At 46.6% G+C, this 20,226-nt stretch overlaps 1 protein-coding gene across 2 annotated transcripts; it reads left to right on the top strand.

The window, feature by feature from the left end:
• The first annotated feature begins 614 nt into the window (after positions 1–614).
• On the top strand, positions 615–20,038 carry snphb (syntaphilin b). Of its 2 annotated transcripts, XM_088937168.1 has the most exons (7): positions 615–844; positions 10,309–10,404; positions 11,872–11,937; positions 13,631–13,747; positions 14,110–14,217; positions 15,291–15,440; positions 15,894–20,038. In XM_088937168.1, exons 1-7 carry the CDS (start codon positions 615–617, stop codon positions 17,125–17,127), a joined length of 2,001 nt encoding a protein of 666 aa, XP_088793294.1. In that variant the 3' UTR covers positions 17,128–20,038. The 2 variants fall into 2 exon arrangements, with proteins under 2 accessions (XP_088793294.1, XP_088793293.1); XM_088937167.1 differs by lacking the exon at positions 13,631–13,747 and having other exon boundaries at positions 841–916.
• Positions 20,039–20,226: the final 188 nt, after the last annotated feature.

The raw sequence follows: 20,226 nt of genomic DNA, 5'->3' as shown, positions 1-20,226 counted from the left end.
CTTCAAAATGGTTGTTCCCAATAAATTCTCAATTCAATAAATCGATCCTGCTGGCCAGTATTTCTCTTTTTCAGTGTTAGAAATACAGTAAACTACACCTCTTTAAATATCTTTTGATGGTTAATTGATAACATACAGTACAATATTTGTCCTTGAAAGCGTTGGTTCCGATTGTTAGCAAATGAATTTGAAGACACGGTGCATGTTTCTGCAGCCGGTGTAGAATGATATTGTGTTTATAGAGCTAGTCAAACATTGTGTCTTTAGCGAATTCACTAAATAAACCTTTAGCTGCTACTAGATCGAATAAAGGAGTATTCAGTAAACTGAGGTGTCATTGTCAAACAAGTGCGGTTCAGCAAATCAGTGACTAGCACTGCTGGAGATGACGGGTGTCCATGCTTATGTCTTGCCTAACACTATCCAACGCATTGAACAAGAGCAGGACTCCTCGGGTTCACAATGTAGATTCAGTGGGAGGCCCTACGGTTATCACGTGTAGCTTGTGAATAGGTGCATCCACACTTGTGCGATTCCCGTGTACTACGATACCGAACCACCTGTTCCTTTCCTGACACATTCCCTGATCCAAGGCCACCATTGGCTGTTCGCCTATGAGAAGTCCGCTTCACCTGAAGGGCACACACCGGCTTGGGGGAGCTTCGGTAGATTCTGTTCTCCTGTCATTAAATGACTCCGCGCATTTTTCAAAACCGAGTTTATATCCCTTTAAGAGGCCAGGCTTGGGAGCTACGCAGCTGTCCGTGTCTGGATCGTTTGGCGGTGTCGCCCACAAACCCCGCAGCGTCCGTCGCTGCGCTGCTGGAAGACCGCTGGAGTCCGGGTGAGTTGTTTTCGGGGAGATAATCGCCACTAAACCGGCCGAGGTCCAAAAAAAAAATGGATCCCTGAAAAGGTAAAGAAAAAAATGTCAAAATGCCTTAAAATCGTCCCCGTGTGTTGTTTCGTCAGCTGCTATTGGGATGAACTTCCTTAGGGGAGAGGTGCAATATCATCTGTAGGACACATCAAGGACTGCGCCTCCGGAATTTTGCGCGATTGGATAACGTCGAATAATAATATACTTTTTGGGGGGTCTGCTGCTTGTGTGCATGTTTAAAGGCATGGCATGGTGCTTTTCTGATTGCATTCGTTAAGAGTGGTGTAGTCGCCGCTGCCCCTGCAGTGATGTTGCGCCAGGATCCAGCCTGCGTGTGATGGTAGCGTGACACCTTGGTTATTCTCAGGTGAGCTGCCCGCCTCAAAGTCGGCTTCCGTTTAACCCAGTTTCATTTTAAAACCTTCACGGGAAACACACGGCATTCACCTTGGTGCGTTCTGGTTATTTTAAATTAAAAAAAAAAACAAGCGTTTGTGCCCAAGTGACGCCTGGTCTTTGGTCTGGTACTAGTGTTGGCTGCGGACGTTGTCATAGGAGAAGATCGATCTTGATTAAGACGGCCGTAGTTCTCTAAAAGTATGCGGTTATGATCAAATATCTTATAATCGTCTTACTTTTGTGCTAATGTCTTTTGCTAATTGGAATTCTGTAAACGTGTTTTTTTTTATTTCGGTGGCGATAACATTACATTGAATAACGGATGTCCAGTGTTCATCAGTCGATTTCAATTGCGTTGAATAATTAGTCGACTCGCTCCCCCCCTACAGGATCCACATCGGTGTAATCATATGTAGGATTGAGGCCCTGGCGATGGACAGGACGAAGAGGGGAAAATGTTTCACGTCACTCGTTTAGAAATGGGTGGTTGTTTCATTTTCTTCTATACGATTAATAAGTGTGTTACTTCACTTCGTTTAAGATCTTGGTTTTATCTTGCGCGTTGTCAGTGAAACGGGTTTTACACAATAGGTAATCCAATCCAATGAAACCGTTATAGTAACTGAATTCCGCCTGCTAGAATAAAAAAAAAAAAGGTCATTTCTCATTGGGGAAAATCCAATTAGCCAATTCGTTGTTTCTCCATCTGATCTTTTGAGGATTTTGAGTTTTTTTACCCCCCTCTTAATTTCTAACAGAAGCCTCCCTAACCTGTGGGAGGGGGGGGGGGGGGAAGCAACAACAAAAACACAAACGGGCACGATCAATGTCCATTATAATAATAATTGGACAGCGCATCTGTGTTATTTCTGATGCCGGGATCCATAGTGTCTCGCCGTTGCCGGGGAAACAGACCATGGTCCCGGAATAGAGCCCGGCGATCCGTCTAATTTATCCACAAGACAGGAGGGAAAAGATTTTGGTGAAAACAGACTGGAAATAAAAGCAATGAACATTTCGTGCTGTGCGTGACGTTTAACTGAACGTCACCGGGCGTTAGCACATGGCTTGTAAAGTGCATGGCTTAATTGCAAATCATGAAAAGGTACCTTTGCAGGTGTAAGCGTAGCGGGGAAAACGTCACTGAAATGGAACAGCGTTTGTTTTTTAGTTTAGGTCACACTGTGCGATCATTCCAGAGGTTAAAAACTCTTCATTAACAGGACACCTGTTGGTAAAACTCTGAGGCTTCCATGGCAAGGTGTCTGTGAGTTACAGTGCATGTCCTTTATGGTTAAAAAAAAAAAAGGAACAGAACTGCTTTTACATGGAAAACAATTGTACAAACACATGAAGCACATCAGCCATCAGCGATCTGCTGACCTCGCCATGCTGAGAGATGGCAAAATTCGAACTCCCTTCTCTCTGCATGTACTGTATGTGCTGCTGCACGGGTACCTGAGACAACTCGACAGCAGTCCACGCATACTACAGACAGAAGCAGAGTACCCTACGCTTCGCCTTAGCACTAACAAAATGTGACCCTTCATATTGTCATTATTAGCACTACCCATGCATTTGAATGATAGGTCCTGGTTGAATTTACCGGTATTGTAAATGCAAATCCAATCCTTGTTTAGCTTTGCATTGTCTTCCTTTACTGCTAAAACCTCTGCTGGGTTTGTCCTGATATGTTCCAGATATCCGATTGGGAGCTGGTTGGTTATGCTCATCACAAGTCAGACTTACGAGATCAAGCGAGTCTATGTTTTGTGTGGGATTTGGGCAAAATGTTTTACTGTTGTGTTAATTTCCTCTGTGACATTTAAAATAAACTGTTTCAGCTGGATCTGAAGGAGAGAGAATGAAAGGTGATACTTCGTTTGATGATGGTCTTTGAAAATTAGCAAGCTTGACCTTTGATGTTTAGTCTTCCCTTACAGAAAAACTGCGGTTTTATATGTTTTAATCGTTTATTTTAGGGTTCATTGCTGTTCCAGAAATGTAAGGCCTGTTTTTTGTTAAAGAGAAAAGGCTATGGCATCACAGATTATGACAATCATAATGATGGTGAGGCTTAATCTAAAAAGAGAACTGCAGCTACAGTAATTCTAATTACCAAAATGTTTAAATTATATATGCTTGCGGTTCTTCTTTACTGGGGAAAAAAGAGTCTGCAGCCACAATTCATGGTTTTTTTTTTTACGGAGATGTTTTTCCAAAATGTTTCCAAAATAGAACAATCTATGAATAGTGCACTGAGTCTGCTGTGCTTTTGCACAAGAAAAGGGATGTGTACTGTACAGTTACTTATTTCTCAGTGTAGATGCAGAAGGTGACTTTAAAACTGACCTGCCAATGCGGTTTCATCTGTAATCCTGATACTGGAAAACTCCGGGGGAAAAAAACAGATGCAGTTAACATGCATAACCATCAATAAAAAATAGTCAGTGACTGCAATGTGGAATTCAGAGTAATTGTACTGTTTCTCATAGCTGTTAGTCTGTTTCTGTTAAGAGTACAAAGATGTTTTAAATAAATGTTGAATGAATTATTATAGAACAGTATGGGTTTCTCGTGGCTCCAATATCTGTACATTGCTGAATCATGCATGAGTGGCTTATTTTATTTTATCATATGCCATAGGCTGTCATTGCCAGTTACTTACAGGTGACTTTAAAAAGTCAGCCAAAAGACTAGTTTTAACCAGGAATCCTCAGTCCTGATCCTGCAGAGCTGCTATATCTATAGACCAGTCCATTTTCTGTCCAGCTTGGCTCATATTGACCTGGAACAGCATATTAGTGGCTTAACTGGACTGGTTTAACAGCTTCTTCCAGGGCTCTTCAGTTTCCAGTGCTGTCAAGAAACCTGCAGACACACTGGACCTCCAGGACCATGACTGGGGACACCCGATTCAAGCACGTGCCTGTCTTCATAACAATGTAGTCATTATTTTGCATTGATCTCTAGACAGTAAACTGAATCTAGGACCTCACTTTGAATTTTTTAATTAAATGAATCAGTGTGTCCAGAGAGGAGAGCTGCCAATACTCTGGAGTGTCATGAAGCACACTGAGCTTGTGATCCCTGTCCAGAGTGCACAGAAACAGTACCTGATTTTTAAACATAAATTCCAAGTCTGGTGAGAACACGTTTTGTACAGATCTGAAGTATTGCTAACATTCTAAACTGAATTTGCGAAAGCCATATTTGGCAAGCTCATAAGCACTTAATGAAGCCAAGGCCCTTGAAATGAAACTGTTCCCAGGTGAAGCCATGAACAGTACTGTAGAGTCACCAGGTGCCTCTAATGCCCAGCAGTGGCTCCCTCTTCACTGAGAGCCGTAGATTCTGAGTGCTGATGCTGCAGAGGCCTCCTTTCCTGATTAATGGATGAGTCATCTGTTCAGTGTAAAAATACTGCATGGTAAGAAACGGTGGCATCAATAATTTAACTAAATGAAATTACAGCTAGGAGTCAGGAAAGCAGAAGCTGTCAGAGAAGCCAGGGAGTACAGGGTACAGCGTTGTTATCAACCAAAGCGTCATCCATGCTGCCCGAGACAGAAGGAGCTCAGGGTGGGCGTTGAGGAGCTGCTGCACAGCTGAAAGTGTTGGGGTGTACAAATCCAGCCAGTAGCTTTTTATTTTGCTTCTCTCCCTCTTAAATTCAAGGCGTAAGGTAAACTAATCACACTCCTGGAAGCCAACAGTTTGTGAGTAGAGTATGTGTTTACAAACCCATGCAGTTCAAATGTAGGAGCTAATAAAATGCTCAGTGCCGTGTGAACTTGAATCCAACAGGTGGTTTTAACAAAGATGGCAAATCACCACAGCACGAGTGGAATTGAATACACATGAATTCTAAAATCGTCCCCCTGGGGTTTAATAAAGTATTTTGAATTATATCAGTGATGTTATATCAGAATTATACCTAGTTTTTCCTCGTTCCTAGTTTTTGTCTGCCCTCTGGTTGTCTGAGTTTAAATGGTCATAGTTTTACATATATAGGAGTCTGTGGATGTAAGGAGACATGTTAAGTGATATCCTTGTTTGGTGGGGGATGTGTAGACCAGGGAACAGGGATGGGCCAGCAGTTTTAAGGCACTTTTCCTTTCACATTTCAGATAATTATAAAACAGGTGATCTATCCAGCAGCAGTTCACAGCTGGCAACCCACTGAAGCTCAGCAGGTGTGAGCCTGGTCAGTACCTGGATGGGAGACTCCTGGGAAAAACTAAGAAAGGTTGCTGCTGGAAGAGGTGTTAGTGGGGCCAACAGGGGGCGCTCACCCTGCGGTTCATGTGGGTCCTAATGCCCCAGTATAGTGACGGGCACACTATACTGTAAAAAGGCGCCATCCTTCGGATGAGACGTAAAACCAAGGTCCTGACTCTCTGTGGTCATTAAAAATCCCAGGGCGTTTCTCGAAAAGAGTAGGGGTGTTACCCTGGTGTCCTGGCCAAATTTTCCATTGGCCTTTAGCAGTCACGGCCTCCTAAAAATCCCCATCTCTGAACTGGCCTCATCACTCTGTTCTCCTCCCCACTGAGAGCTGGTGTGTGGGGAGCATACTGGTGCACTATGGCTGCAGTTGCATCATCCAGGTGGGGCTGCACACTGGTGGTGGTGGAGGGGATCCCCATTACCTGTAAAGCGCTTTGAGTGGAGCGTCCAGAAAAGCGCTATATAAGTGTAAGCAATTATTATTATCCATCCATTTTCTATTCGCTGCTTCCAATTCACAGTCGCGGGGAGCCTATCCCAGCAAGCACCAGGCACAAGGTGGGGTACACCTTGGGTGGAACGCCAGTCCATTGCAGGGCAGACACACAGAAACACGCATAAACACACATGCATTCAGACCAGGGCCAATTTTCCGAGAAGCCAATTAACCCGGAGCACCCGGAGGAAACCCACATAAACATGGGGAGAACATACAAACTCCACACAGACAGCACCCCAGGAATTCGCCCCAGGGCAGCGGTGCCAACCACTTTGCCACCAAGCCAACCACAGTAGATCCTACTTATTCAAATAATTAATAGTTCATTAATTCTAATTAAATAACGAATAGTTAATAGAAATCAGAGGTGGGATGAAAGTGTGGCCCTGGTGTGACTGAGAAATTGAAAACTTCAGAATCCCTGACATTACATGCTCGTCAGTGATGACATGTAAACCACAGCAGTTTGTGGAATTATGGTATTGTGGGTATATATCCTGGGATATCGAGCCATCTGTCTGCATCATTTATTGAATTCTGGGTTGCTGTGTTTCGTTTTTTAATGATATGGTTAGCACCTCGTTGCTGACGACAATGAATCCCGATGTCTTCTGGGAGCAACAGGTATCTGTTTGTTATTCTGAGCATCCCCTTGACAGAACAGAAGCACCTTACGTGTTAACGCAACGGCAGCAGACACTTCAGGATCTGAGCAGCACAATCCTATTTGCATTATTTGTATGTGTAGCAGGTATATAGGGTAGGTAGATGTATAGTTTTTAGACTTTCTGTTGATCAGTGGAAATCTTGTGGAGAGAGAACGCGACGAGTACTCAGCGCACATCGAATTACCCCCCTTGGCAAGTTTCTCTTCCTCGCTTTAGCCTCATTTAATCAAGACTTCTCTGATCTCATCCTGTCTGTACCCCCACAAGGCTGCGGTGGATCAGCATTTTTCTCTCTAATTCTCCAGTGCCTTCCAGCAAGTCATTCAACAGGGAGCAGTGTCTGGCACAAGTGCTGTGAAATGAAAGGCAGATTTAAAGGTTAATTGGCAGTGAGTTAATGCTACATTATTTCCTTCGTTATAGTGCTGAGGTTGTTCTACCGGACTTATACTTTGCTTCTCATGTGCTATTAAGTCATGTGTTCCTCAATATGGTTTTTGCAAAATGCACTTGATATTTCAAACCGCAGTGCAGTTGTATTTAACAAAACTGACTTGGGATTCCGTTTCACTACTGGTCATTCTGCAATGGAGCAGGTCACCCATGCGCAGGGCACAGTTGAGCTGTTTCTGAATCCTGCTGGTGTCCCAGCCCCCAGGACACTGCTCGGCCCTGTTGATGGTCAGGGGTGTTGGGTGTTGTTTTTCTTTCCTCTAAGAAAATAGGCTCCATGCTGCCTAGAATGGGAAATACAGGACTTCAGTGGGGTTTTTTTTATACTCGCATGTTCATATTAACAGAAGCATACAGAAGGGCTTAGAGAGCAACTCTCTGCTCATTGTAGTCCTGTATCTGCAGAAACATCTCAGTGCTTCTGCATGTAAAACTCCTCGCACTGTCTCTGTGAGTGTGGCTGGAGACTCCGAGGTGTGGCAGTCAGAGCAATCCTCCTGCCTCTCCTGCGCCTGTTTTGCAGGGAGAATGTGCAGCTGGAAGCACGTTCACTTCCCGGTCGTGTCAAGGTCACCTTTACTGAAGTGCATCAGGGTCTTGTTGCCAAGGTGACTTGTTACGGACTCGAGTGGTCGTGTACAGTGAGGTCCTGCACAGCGGGGGGAGAGCAGAGCCAGTCTGAGATTAATACTGCTTACTGTACGGATGATTCGTGCTGGAGAAATGCTGGCCGCTGCGCAGACGCAGGGCCCGGTCGCATGGTTCTGCAGCTGCAAGGACACGAGCAGGAGCTCTTTACCACACATGCTGTCGCCCCCCTCCCCCTGCCTCTCAAGGTTGTTCAAGGAGCACGGCTCCCTCCGTCTTGGTCAAGTCAGGCCCTGGCTGCAGGCTCTGCTCCTGAGTTTACCAGACCCCATGGTAGTGAAGGACCTGAGTGGGGCTCCGGCGTAGTGGCAAGCTGAGGAAGCTCGTGGGTGGGGGAGAGGGATAGTGCTCTAGATCGCTGCAACACAGCCTCCCTCCCAACAGTCCCTCCCTGCCTGTGTCGTCGTGCTGGCTGGCGGGGGTGATCTAGGTGAAGCTGCAGTGCGCCTGCCTGCCTGCGCTCTGCATTGCCGGGGGAAGCCATTCCTGTGCACAGTCATGGGGATGTCGGGGGCTGAGGGGGGCTGAGGACACGCTTGCGATGGGACCTCCTCCAGCGCCCAGCGACCTGGAGCAGCGCCGAGCCCTGGCTCCGCGCGGGCTGGCCTTGCACGAGGCAGGTTTCTCGCGCACGAGACGAGGTCGGCGGTGGCTGGCGCTGGAAAGGATGCTCGGACGCCTGATGCTGGCCAGCCAGGCGCAGGGTCTGACTGATGCTGTAGCGGTGCGCGGTTGATGCGGTTGCAGATGTGTGTTGTTGCCGAGGCGTACAAAGAGAAAACGGGTTAGCATTGTGGTCGTGTCCATGTCCTGTTATTAAACACCTTGGCCTCTTTTTTTTGGGGGGGGGGGGGGGTGCCTTTTGTTTTCCAGCGGGCTATTCACGGGTTGCTCTGATCTTTGTTTTCTGTCTGCAGCTGGGTGAAAGCCAAAAGCTGTCATCTGTTTCTATTTATATTTAAAGCATTTCTCTATTTTAAATCAGAAAAGCTACGCAGTTCAGAGGTTGCTAGGCAACAGTGGTGAGAAAGCTGCTGTAAGCAGTATGGATTTTGCCTCTGTGTTTCTTTTGTGTGGATCGTTTACATCTGTGGTTTTAAAGAGCACGAGTTAGAATTCTAAGCCCAGGCCTGTGTGTCTCTTATTGCTAACCAACAGCTGGTTTCCTCTGACTTCCCTGCTTTTTAACGCATGCACATGTTTTTTTTTTTCATAGCGTACGCTGGTTTGTTTGCTTAGGCATTTGTCTTAGTTTTTTAGCGTTGCAGATTTTAAGCCGCTTCTAAAATATTAGTCTGTCTAGCAATTTAAAGGCTGAGAAGGATATTGAATTTCTATTTAATCATCATCGGCTCAGTGAAGGGCTCCAGTAAGTGAGCGCTCAGCAGGAATGAACACCAGCAGACGCTGAGTTCACCAGGACCAGGTCTGGGTTGCCTTGCCCTAAACCCTGCTTGTTATTTTCTCAGTGGAGCTCTTGCATGTACAGCTGGCGGGTTCTTGTAAGATGAGTGGAACCAAACTAACCCTATTAGAGAGCTGGTTGGACTGATGTCCTTTCCAGGTGCGAACAGAAGGCCCAGTGCCAGAACATTGATACACAAAACATGGACCAATTGCAAACAACTGTGATGATGCAAAGGCATTGAAGTGGTCCTTCATTGAAGTGCATTTCTAAATACACGTTAAGGTTCAAAGTGTTTCAGGGCTTTGCTTTTTGATGGACAAATACTGCAACTTCAATTTCCTCGGTTTTAATTACAGTACTGCATTTTTAAGGATCAGGGCCCAGTTGCTGAGACTGCTTTCTGAAGTGAACAGTGGAAGTCCTGTGTATCCCATTGGATCACACAACCACAGGCTGTCATCGCGAACAGTGAGGAGCCGAGCGCGTGTTTGAGGAAATGCTGACGCAGAACAGAAGCTGTGTGTCCATAGTCAGGCAGTCACCACTGCTGTGTGAATAGTACACTGTCTGTGCTTCTACAGTATATACATGATTTCACTGGTTCTCAGGGTTGGCTGTAAAGGACAGAATCCTTTTTAAAAACAATTGTTAAAAGGGCTATTTGGTTTATCTGCCATACCTGCTCTTTTGTTATAAGGAATCTTTTAAAAGAGTACCTGCAAAATATGACACAACCACCTGTCTAAAATATTATTCATTTATTCATTTCACTGGCATCTCTATTCTGCATTCCCACATGCCTTTTTTTAATAAGCATCTTTCCTGAAGTCTGCAGCTCTCCTGCTCATATCCCAGAAAATATTTCAAGGGCAGTCACATTATGTGGGAAAGTCCAGCAACACTCGCATCTCTCCCATCTTCTCAGGAAGGTGGATGTTGTGGCTCACTGCAGCAAAAATTGAAAAATGTTTGACCCCTGCCTGCCACGTCCAGTTGCAGCGTTTATGCTGAAAATGAATGCTTTGCTTTGCTCTGCGCTGTGCTGTCGTGCGTCACCGGGGGCGAACCTCACTGTAAGTCGGGACTGAGATCACTGATGGCTCTGCTCTCTCTGTGTTCCCAGGCTGCCTGGGATTGACGAGCCATCGCCGCGGTCCGAGAGTGAGGCCGTCTCCATGTCCGCCCCCGCCAGCAGGAGATCTTCGGCTGGATCGCGCAGGTAGATCCCAGTAGATCACAGCAGGTAGATCACAGCCCCATCAGAAGTCACGCCTGCATTGTGGTGACCCTCACCCCGCCCCCTGCACAAAACTGATCCGCCTCCTGATCCCACAGCTACACCCTTTCACCTGCAGACACCTGAGGAATGCACGTTATTTCCCATCCCATCTCACAGACACATCCTCTTCCATCGAGGGATTTGAATTCCGTCCCTCCCTTCAGTAATGTCGGCAGGGCAGGACTTGAGAGGCTCCGAAGTTTCTTAAGATGCAGAGATGCATTGGGGCTGTTTTATCCAAGTCAGCTTTTTCAGGCTTCATTAGAGCATGCCTTTGCCGAGTTAGGGTAAAGACAAGTTCGCAAGCGCTAATGATTTGTAGCCATTAGCGCACTGCCTTTTCACTCTGGAAAGGCACTTTTGCTTTCCCGGAGGAATACAGAAAACATTGCAATCTGAAACTGCCGCAGCCAGCTGGCTGGCAGTGGGGAAGCACGCGTTGGCTGCACGCTCTTTAATACCCCACGCCAGGCACACGCCCTTGCTTATGTGGCACAAGTGCTCCAGAGTTTGCTGGTTCAGAGCCCCAGGCATTAGCTCATGGACTATTATTTTTATTTTATTTATAATGCGCCTTTCCAAAACCCAAGGATGTTGTACAAAGTGATAAAGAAAAAGACCAAAAAAATAGAATAAAAGGTCATAAAAGGAAAAAAAATAAACAAGAGCATACAGATTTATACGGATGTAGGGCAATCAGACATAGATCTTGCTAAAAAGAAAAGTTTTGTAACTTCATAACTCTGGTTATAAAGTGGAGGCTGTTAAAATGAAATGTATTGGATTCGATTGAATATGTATGTCTGGTCCCTTTGCGCTGGTACATGATCAAGCTTCCTTTACAGTGACCAGCGATCCTCATAATTGGGACCATTGTAAGATTTTGAAGAATGTGACTAAATTTTACGAGCAGCATATATTACTTAGTAATGCAATGAGTTTTATTTTCAATCGGTTTTCCTAACTAGAATTCAGGGATTATATAAAAGGATCATCTGTCAAGTCTCAGTATCGTATTCGCAGCACCAGATGGTGTTCCAGAGAAGCAAAACTAAGTGTTATCAGCCACTTGGTCCTTCTGCTGTGAGCGAAAAAGACTCTCGTCCATCTTAAAGGCACGATTGACCCCCTTTTCGGGAGTTGCTTTTGAAAGCTTCTCTCGAACCGCACTTGAGTGAAGCTGTATTTCGAGCCAGAGATCTAAAACCCGCCGGAGCGTTTCTGAGTGAGGGCTCACAGAAACACACACTCCTCATGTGGAGGGGAAGACGAGATGACCGAAGGGCAGTTTTCCATCCACAGCCTGTACTTTCTAAATTATTTTTTTTCACAAAAACTAGTAAATGTTCTATTGTCCTCTGGTGAACCAGCAGCCGAGCTTCGCCCCTATTTCTGTTTTCTCCTCAGATTCAACCCCCTGAAGGCTCTGCAGCCGAAACGCCGCTTGCAGCAAATGTTGTCTTCCCCTTCAGCGTGAGCTTCGCTTTTATTTCTCTCTCGCGCACACGCACACGCACACATTAAAAATCCAGAGCAGGGAGGGGTTGGGCACTTCTTTACCCCGAGGGCTGTGGGAGAGGGGAACAGGCTGCCCAGCCATGTGGTTGGAGCTGATTCCCTGGTTTCTTTCAAGAAATGACTGGATAGGGTCCCGAGATCAATGAACTCTCAGTTAACCCCACGGCCTCTCCTCTTTTGTAACCTCTCATTTAATCTTGGAACGCCAATATTTTAATGTCTCTTGGACCTCCCTGAAAAAACCACACTTTCAGTCCACTAATGACCTGTAAAACTGTGCCATCTTGCCATCCCCGAACGCTGCGGCGGGTGCTGTGTGGGAGGCGCCCCGTCAGTGCCCCTGGTCTTGTCTGGTTAGAGCACCTTCAGTGCTGTGGGACGAGCCCGACCTTCCTGACTCTGCTTGTGCGTGTTGAAGTACGCTTGCCTCCATGCTTGCTCGTGTTATTTTTCCTCTGCTGTCCAAGCCTGCTCAGCAGCCCCCATGTCACCTTCCTAACAGCCCCCCCTTGTCTCTACCTATTCTGTGAATAAGTGAAGAAGGGGGTACCAGGTGAATGGCCTCGGGAAACGGAGGCCTCACTAACGGCCTATTCTCTCCCGACTTCCAAGCAACAGCAAGCCGAAGACCTCCTGAGCAGCTGGAAAACTGGGAATGGTAGAAATGGAAGAATAGTTTTTCTTCCTGGTGCAGATGTCCCACTGGCTCGTGCTTGTTACAGAACACGCAGACTTCACTACTTCACCCTTTCTATGAGACTTGGACCTGCTGTGAACTGGTTTTTCCTTAGAACCCGTTTTTTAACTGGTCTGCTGCTATAATTTCTGATGGTGATTATTTAATTTTAGTGAGATCAGCACCAGAATCCTTCCCCATGATCATCTAATCCGACCATTTAATGTCTGTAATAAAAAGACGCCTTTTGAGTATGTAAATAAAAAAATATAAACAAATAGAAAACTGAAATCGGTTACCCTGTGATTAAGAACTTGGCTGGAACTCCAGAAGAGACATTATTCCTCCACGACCAAGTTTGGGATTTTATTCAGGAACTTTTTTTTAACGAGGTGGAGACAAAGGACTGTATTTAAATTTTTAAACAGTCCTTCCTGCAGTGATTAATATCTCTCAAGGAAATGAGTTATAAGTACCGTTGTGCTGCTCCAATTAATGGTCTTTGAATTAAGGAATGTAAGACTGGAACATTAATAATGATCCATTTAAAAAAAAAGTCACAGAGTGAGAAATTAACCCATTGTGAGAGAGACCTCAGGATCTTTGAATATGAGTTCCAAAAGTACCATGCATAAATCCACATGTTTATCAGATGTTTCAAAACCTTCATTTGCTATTTTAAATGAATCTGTTTCTAAACACAGATTTTAGAGATGAAAGGCATACATATTTCAGAAAATACGTCATGGGTCAACACTCAAAAATGCAGAAAGTCATTTTCAGACCGAAAAGAAAGTGTGTAGTTGGAGTAGCATTCAGGAGACAACCCATGGACAGGTGTGGGACAATGAGGTTTCATCACAACATTACTCTGCATACTTTGAGGAATGAATTCTTTCAGTTCTTTTGGATCATATTTTCTTTCCTTATTTGTGCACTACATGCCCACTATAATCTGTTATCTTTGGGAAGTTTTGACTATTGCAGGTTCATAGAGCTAGACTACATTCCTATGGAGACAGGGCTTTTGGTTTCAATGCGCCAAAGTCGTGGAATACTTTCCTCGTCACAGCTGGAGCTTCAGAATCGGTCAGCATTTTTCAACTCCCTCCACTTTGAAACGTGCCTACAGTACGCGGGCTTGCTTGCTGTCCGTGGATGTCTCCTGTACGGTCTTGTCTGTGGCATCTGGAGTCTTTCTGTTCGTCGCCTGCTGTCCGGTCGAGTCTGTCGAGTGGTGTGTTAGGGATTCAACCCCCTGGTCTTTCTCTTTCCGTTCTGCGTCGTCGTTCATTTGCTTTGCGCAGACGCCAGCGCCTGGAGGCGATGCGCAAACCAAACGAGTGTGCTGTGTCGGAGGACGCCGGCGCCCTGCCTGGCTGTGACAGGGTTCCCCGGGTCCGTTAAGTACAAGCAGGTTCTCTTTGTTTCCCTCCCCTGCGCCCCTCCAGACGGCCGGCCTCCCAGGTCAACGTTCGGGACGCCTACGGCACCTCCTCTCTGAGCAGCAGCAGCAACTCCGGCTCGTGCAAAGGCAGCGATGGCAGCCCCACCCCCAGGTAAGGACACCCGTCCCACCCATCCCAGCTTGTAGCCCGTGGCGTCACAAGCCCTGGTTTCCCCAACAAGCCATCCTGCACAGATGTTAAGAGCGATGTGCCCTTATAACATCTAACCAAGAATTCAAATCCCACTGTAATTCAGGCATTATCAAGCACTGATGCTTTTCCTTGCATTTCTGGTTTGCACGTCTGATCTGATCCAGAAGAATCCCTCGGTGTTTTCCACAGAGGAAGGGACTCGCTTCACCCATTCTGCACCAGCCACCTCTCTACGCAGCAGAGCAGGTGTTGGGAGTGAGAAATTATTTGCTGCTCGACTGTTTGCTAAAGCAAGCATTTTGGAGGGGGGGGGCTGAGTAAGACTGATGTGAAATGTGTGGTCAAGCATGAGGCAATGCAAGGAAAATAAATGGTGGCCGTGCTATTTCCCTGCGTAGGATTAGGTTAAAGACTTTCACAAGCCTAAATGCTTCATTGGGTAGGATTTGTTTGCTGTAGCTTTAAGACACCTGAAAGTCCAAGAGCAGAGTCTGGATGGGAGCCTGACACACCACAGACGCACTGACCCTCCAGAACCAGGACTCGACTGCCCTCACATACTGTAAAGACATTGGAAAACCGCAACAGTGTCACATTTCATCTCTCAATTTTCATCCCATTTAATGTACTGTAGTGTGATTCACTGGCGCGACTCCCCATACACACACACATCCTGAGACAGCTGATGCACATCTGCAAGCAGCCCATAGCTTAGATTTTCTATTGAACAGTGCGTGATGGGTTTGATTAGGATTTTGTTTTTGAATTGAGCTCTGTCTTCCATCCAAGAGCTGAGAAACCCGTAGGATTACTGTCCCTTTTCCCAAACTCTCAGATTGTGTGCCACTGTGTCACCTAAGTTTTGCCTTTTGGAACATTTTCCTTTGTAATGTAATTTGAAGAACTGGCAAACAAAAAAACACTTTTTTTTATTAGAACATTTGTTTTATTTAAATGACAAAGATTAAATACTTGCCACTTCTGAAGCTTTGTCAGTGAACTTTGTGCTTCCCCACGGGGGGTGTTTCCAGAAGACATGCCAAGTACGCGTCCTGCACTGACAACCACGGAATCAAGCCCCCCACCCCGGAGCAGTACCTCACCCCCCTGCAGCAGAAGGAGGTCTGCATCCGGCACCTGCGGGCCCGGCTGAAGGAGACCCTGGACAAGCTGCAGGACCGGTGAGAGAGAGAGAGCAGAGTGCCTCAGGAAGTGGCCTCGCTCTTCTAACACCAGACAGGAAACCCTTCCAGACTCTCAGGAGCACTGGCAGTTTGCATGATCTCCTAGTTGAGTGTGAAGCCATTGTTGGTAAAAAAATAAAAAATAAATAACTTGCGTTTTGTAACAGGCACTTTTTCAGCAATCACCTGGTTCCTAACGGTGCTTTTAAAGTCACATGGGCTCAGTGTGATCTTCGTGATGTCTTGGATGCATTATCTGTTGAGTACCTGTGCCTTGAGCTGTGCGCTGTCGTTGTCCAAGGGCCAGTTTTAGGCCCTATCTGTATGTGCAAGTAACCTCATAGGTGCACTGTGCAGGCTTGCTGACAGTTGTTTTCCCATGCAAGCTGTTTGCATGTGAAGCACCCCTGCTGCTCCTGTGCTGGACTGTGACCGCCTGTATTTTTGCAGGGACACCGAGATCGAAGAGCTGAAGACCCAGCTGGCGAGGATGCAGGAGGACTGGATAGAGGAGGAGTGCCACCGCGTGGAGGCCCAGCTGGCTCTGAAGGAAGCCCGCAAGGAGATCAAGCAGCTGAAGCAGGTCATCGACACGGTCAGGAGCAACCTGACAGAGAAGGACAAGGGGGTGCAGAAGTACTTTGTGGACATCAACATCCAGAACAAGAAGCTGGAGACCCTGCTGCACAGCATGGAGCTGGCCCAGAACGGGTCCCCCAAGGAGGAGGCGATGGGCGGCCTGATCTCGGAGTCTGCGGGGGGCTCGCCAGCCCGCTCGCTCACCCGCAGCTCCACCTACACCAAGCTGAGTGACCAGGCGGCGCCCGAGAAGAACGCCAACGACTTCCCCAGTTTCAACGGGGAGGAGACCTTGGACAGCGGCTTCGCGGGCGGGGAGGACGGCGCCAGCAGGACGGACCTCCTGGAGACGGGTTTTTTCTCGGAGGACGCTTCCCTGCTCACGTCCTGCACGGCGGCCTCCCGGCTGCACCACAGCTCCACCTACGAGAAGCTGGTGAGCGGCCAGAGCAGCGTGGAGATGAGCAGCAGCAACGGCCACCCCCACCACCTCCTCTTCCAGGACCTCAAGGAACAAGCCATCCAGACGGACTTCGTCCAGTACAACCCGGACCTGGACACCATCATGGAGAAGGTGATGAAGTCGCAGGCCTGCAGTCCCACCTCCACCTGGATCTCCGAAGACGCCGAGGACATGGACACCACTCATGTGGACCACAGCCTGGCGCCGATCTCTTTCAGCTGCGCCGTGGACCTCACTTCCTCCCACCCCAGCACGTCTGTGGTGGTGACTGGCCCCAGTGGGGAGGCAGCCACCCCCCAAACCAGCCAGCCCACCAGCGCCAAGGAGCAGGAGACGGCAGCGTACAGCGTGGAGGTGGTGGAGGTAGGCGAGGAGGAGGAGGAGGAGGAGGAGGACAGTGGAGGGGCCTCGGAGGACCGCAGCCCTCAGAAGAGCTACTGGAGCCGCCACTTCCTGGTGGACCTGCTGGCCGTGGCCGTGCCCATCGTGCCCACTGTGGCTTGGCTGTGCCGGGGTCATCGGCGGCAGGGCCAGCCGGTCTACAATATCAGCTCCCTGCTGCGCGGCTGCTGCACGGTGGCTCTGCACTCCATTCGTAAAATGAGTGGGGGCCAGCCCGTTCACAGGAGCTCCCAGATCTAAGCCGAGCGACGCCCTCCCTTGCCTCCCTTCCTCCCACCGTCCCCCCCCCCTCCACATTTGCACTGAGACACCGGGACTGACAACGGGCCTTGTGCTTTGACACTGATTGTATCTCAGCCCGGTGCAAAGGGAGCCGGATCTGCTTGGCGGTCAGGTTGGTGATATAGCAAAGGGCAATGGGTCTGGTTGCTGCCCCACTGTCTGGCAGTCACTGGGCAGCGTAGAATGTGGGCGTCTTTGCCTACAGAATCCATCTTCCAGAGTCACAGGCAGTGTATATTCACACTGTGCAGCAGAAGTAGTATTTTAAGTATCGGAGACATAAATGGTCAATCTTCAAAATGTGTGGTACCAGCCCGGGTCTTGGAGGGTCAGGAGTGTCTGCAGGTTTTCATCCCAGCTCAGGTTTCAACGACCTAAACTGATTATTGGCTTAACTAGAGGAATGTAACAGCTTCTCTCCCGACTCTTTAGGTTGCATTAGAAAGACCCAGAAAACCTGCAGAGACACCTGCCCTCCTGGACCAGGACTGAACTCCCCTGACCCAGACCAGAATTCCTTTCCATTTTCTGTAAAGAAAATGTGTGTATAGGGAGATTCGCTATGGATTATGGCTGAAGTACAAAAAGGTGGTTCTCCTGAACTTTATCTATGCATGGTCCCTGGTGATTGAAATCTTTCTAGACTTAAAGGTTTTAAATCAGGGGTATGTCCTCGCCGTCTTAGAGAGAACCGCATGCTAGTAGGTTTTATAGGTAACTATCACACAAGCAATTTCAGAAGTTAATTTGGATCAAGTGGTTCAGAAAAGTGAATGTCCCTCATATACGAGGGACGAGAATTGTCTTAATTCAGCAGGTTTACCTGCTGAAATAACTGGCAATTTCTTTAGGAGTAGGAGATTTTGGTGACCTTTAAGACTTACTGGACTGGAGCTCCCAGGACCACATGCGGACAAACCCTGTCATGTGATTTGCTGCTATGGAAACCCAGTTCAGGTGCAACGGATCATGCAGTCCCTGCTGCAGCACTGAGACTGAAGTACTGTAGCACATCCATCCGTACCACCGTAAGAGAAGACATTTTTGGCTGATCCAGCAAGAACTGCTTTGATGCCATTAATATGGCCCCCTTTCATCAAGATCTTAGATCTTGGTTTCTCTACAAAGCACTTCTGGAAATCTGTGGTCTACTGAAAGGGCTGGAAGGCATGTGTAATCGTACACAGAGTATATTGATGGGCATCGGATTTGGGACCGATACCAGCAGCTGGTATGCGACATTGTTTATGCACCCACCTAGTCAAACAGCGAGTGTTTTGTATTGGTTTCTAGTGGGAGAAGTTCTCTTTCTTGCACGGTGAGCTATGTGTGCATTTAATGCCAGGAAATCTTTATGACCTTTTGTTGTGCCTAATATCTACAGTTGTCTAGGGAATGAGAGGTAAACAAAGAATGGTATGGAGGTTTTGTGAAAGTCGGCAGGATGTTAATTTAACAATAAATGTGCCTATTTATTGTTGCTTTTGTCCTAGAAGACAGGTCTACAGGGGTCCGAACAGACAATGTTTCTGCTGCTCTGTGAACAGAGTGGACAGAGAGCTAATAAGGGAAGACCTTGTGATCAGATAGATGTCCATGACAGCTTGCAGGATAGCAGAAACGTGTGCCATGTCTGAAATAAATACATCAGGCCTGTAACCACATTCCCTGCTGGAGTTCGCAGTGTTGTCATGGTACTTTGCTAACTGAAGAGGTAGAAGAAGACTGCTGAGGAACATAAACTTACTGCTCTGTTTGCAGGATTAATACACACTTTTACTCACTTTCAGGGGAGTTAGAGGGAGCACACAGGATTGTATCAGTTGTAATTTGTCAAGAAATGGAAATTGATCACTCGACACAAATCTGCTGAGAGTCTCCAGTAGCTGATCTTCCACAGCTCTCTGTTAACACCTCATTGATAGTGTCACATTGCGGTTTCATCAGATATCGCTGTGGAGCAGCACACAGCTCGCTACCTGTCCCAGTAACACTCTTGTCAATAGGCAATCTATTAGGAGTACAAGTATGAGTTCAGAGGGGATGCTAAGATCTCTCTTTAAAGGAATCAGTCCTGTTCCTCTTTTATTGGTCATGTTAAGAGGTGGTGCGGTTAGCTGTTGCTCTTTGCTATATCTGTTTAATCTTTAAAAAACAAACCACTTTTTCTTTTAGCACTGTTGCTTGTTTGCTCTTGTTTTGTTTGTGTAATATATCACGTTTTACAGAGCAGGCTTCCCCAGGAAAGGTAATCCAACTTTACAGCAGGAAAAACCAGCACCTGTTGATTATTAAATTTCCAAATCGAAGAGGATAAATATACTAAAATGTGTGTCATTTATAGTTTTGAAATGCCAAATACTGTTCTTCAAAACCTGTCCTTTTTATTTGCACTGTAAAATCACTTTATAAAATTATTACTTGAAATTTAGATTTGCTTTGCATGTCTCTTGATGGATGTCTCCCCTAGATTCCTAGGGGCAGTTATTTTTAAATATGTAAATGAATTCCAGGTGAAGATTTAACCAATTCATATGCTGTAAAACAGTGGTGTAGAATTAATATTACAAACCGATGAGATTGATTAATTTATTTTGTAGCTGTTATTGCACAGAATATTTAATCTGAGCTATGTGTGGTTTGTCTCAAATTGAGGAGCTGTCCTTGACAGAGCTATCCTCTCTAAACACAAACATAGTTGCCTTTTGTCACTCTTTTTTTTCCGAAACGTGTGCAACATTAGCTTTGACGCTTGACAATCCTCTGTGCTTTAGCTTTGCGATTTTCGGGGCGTGACTGGCTGTTTTGATGTCTGTTCGGAGTGTGCTCCATCGCCTCAACCAATGTCACAATAAAGAGTTACTGGGAAGGAAGGTGCCGCTCGTCATTTAAAAAAAATTATTGCACGAAAATGCTTTAGGTTTTTGCATCCAGGAGTATTCTAGACAGAAAAGGTTTTCTTGAATGAGGGTTTATACTGTTACAACCGTGCGCATTCCCAATTTTCTAAGCATACATTTTGTACAAAATGTGCTTAAAAGCCATATTCATGACCAG

Source organism: Atractosteus spatula, chromosome 19, assembly GCF_055471065.1.
Source record: "Atractosteus spatula isolate fAtrSpa1 chromosome 19, fAtrSpa1.hap1, whole genome shotgun sequence".
Lineage (NCBI taxonomy): Eukaryota > Metazoa > Chordata > Actinopteri > Semionotiformes > Lepisosteidae > Atractosteus > Atractosteus spatula.
This window is presented reverse-complemented; position numbering and strand designations above follow the sequence as displayed.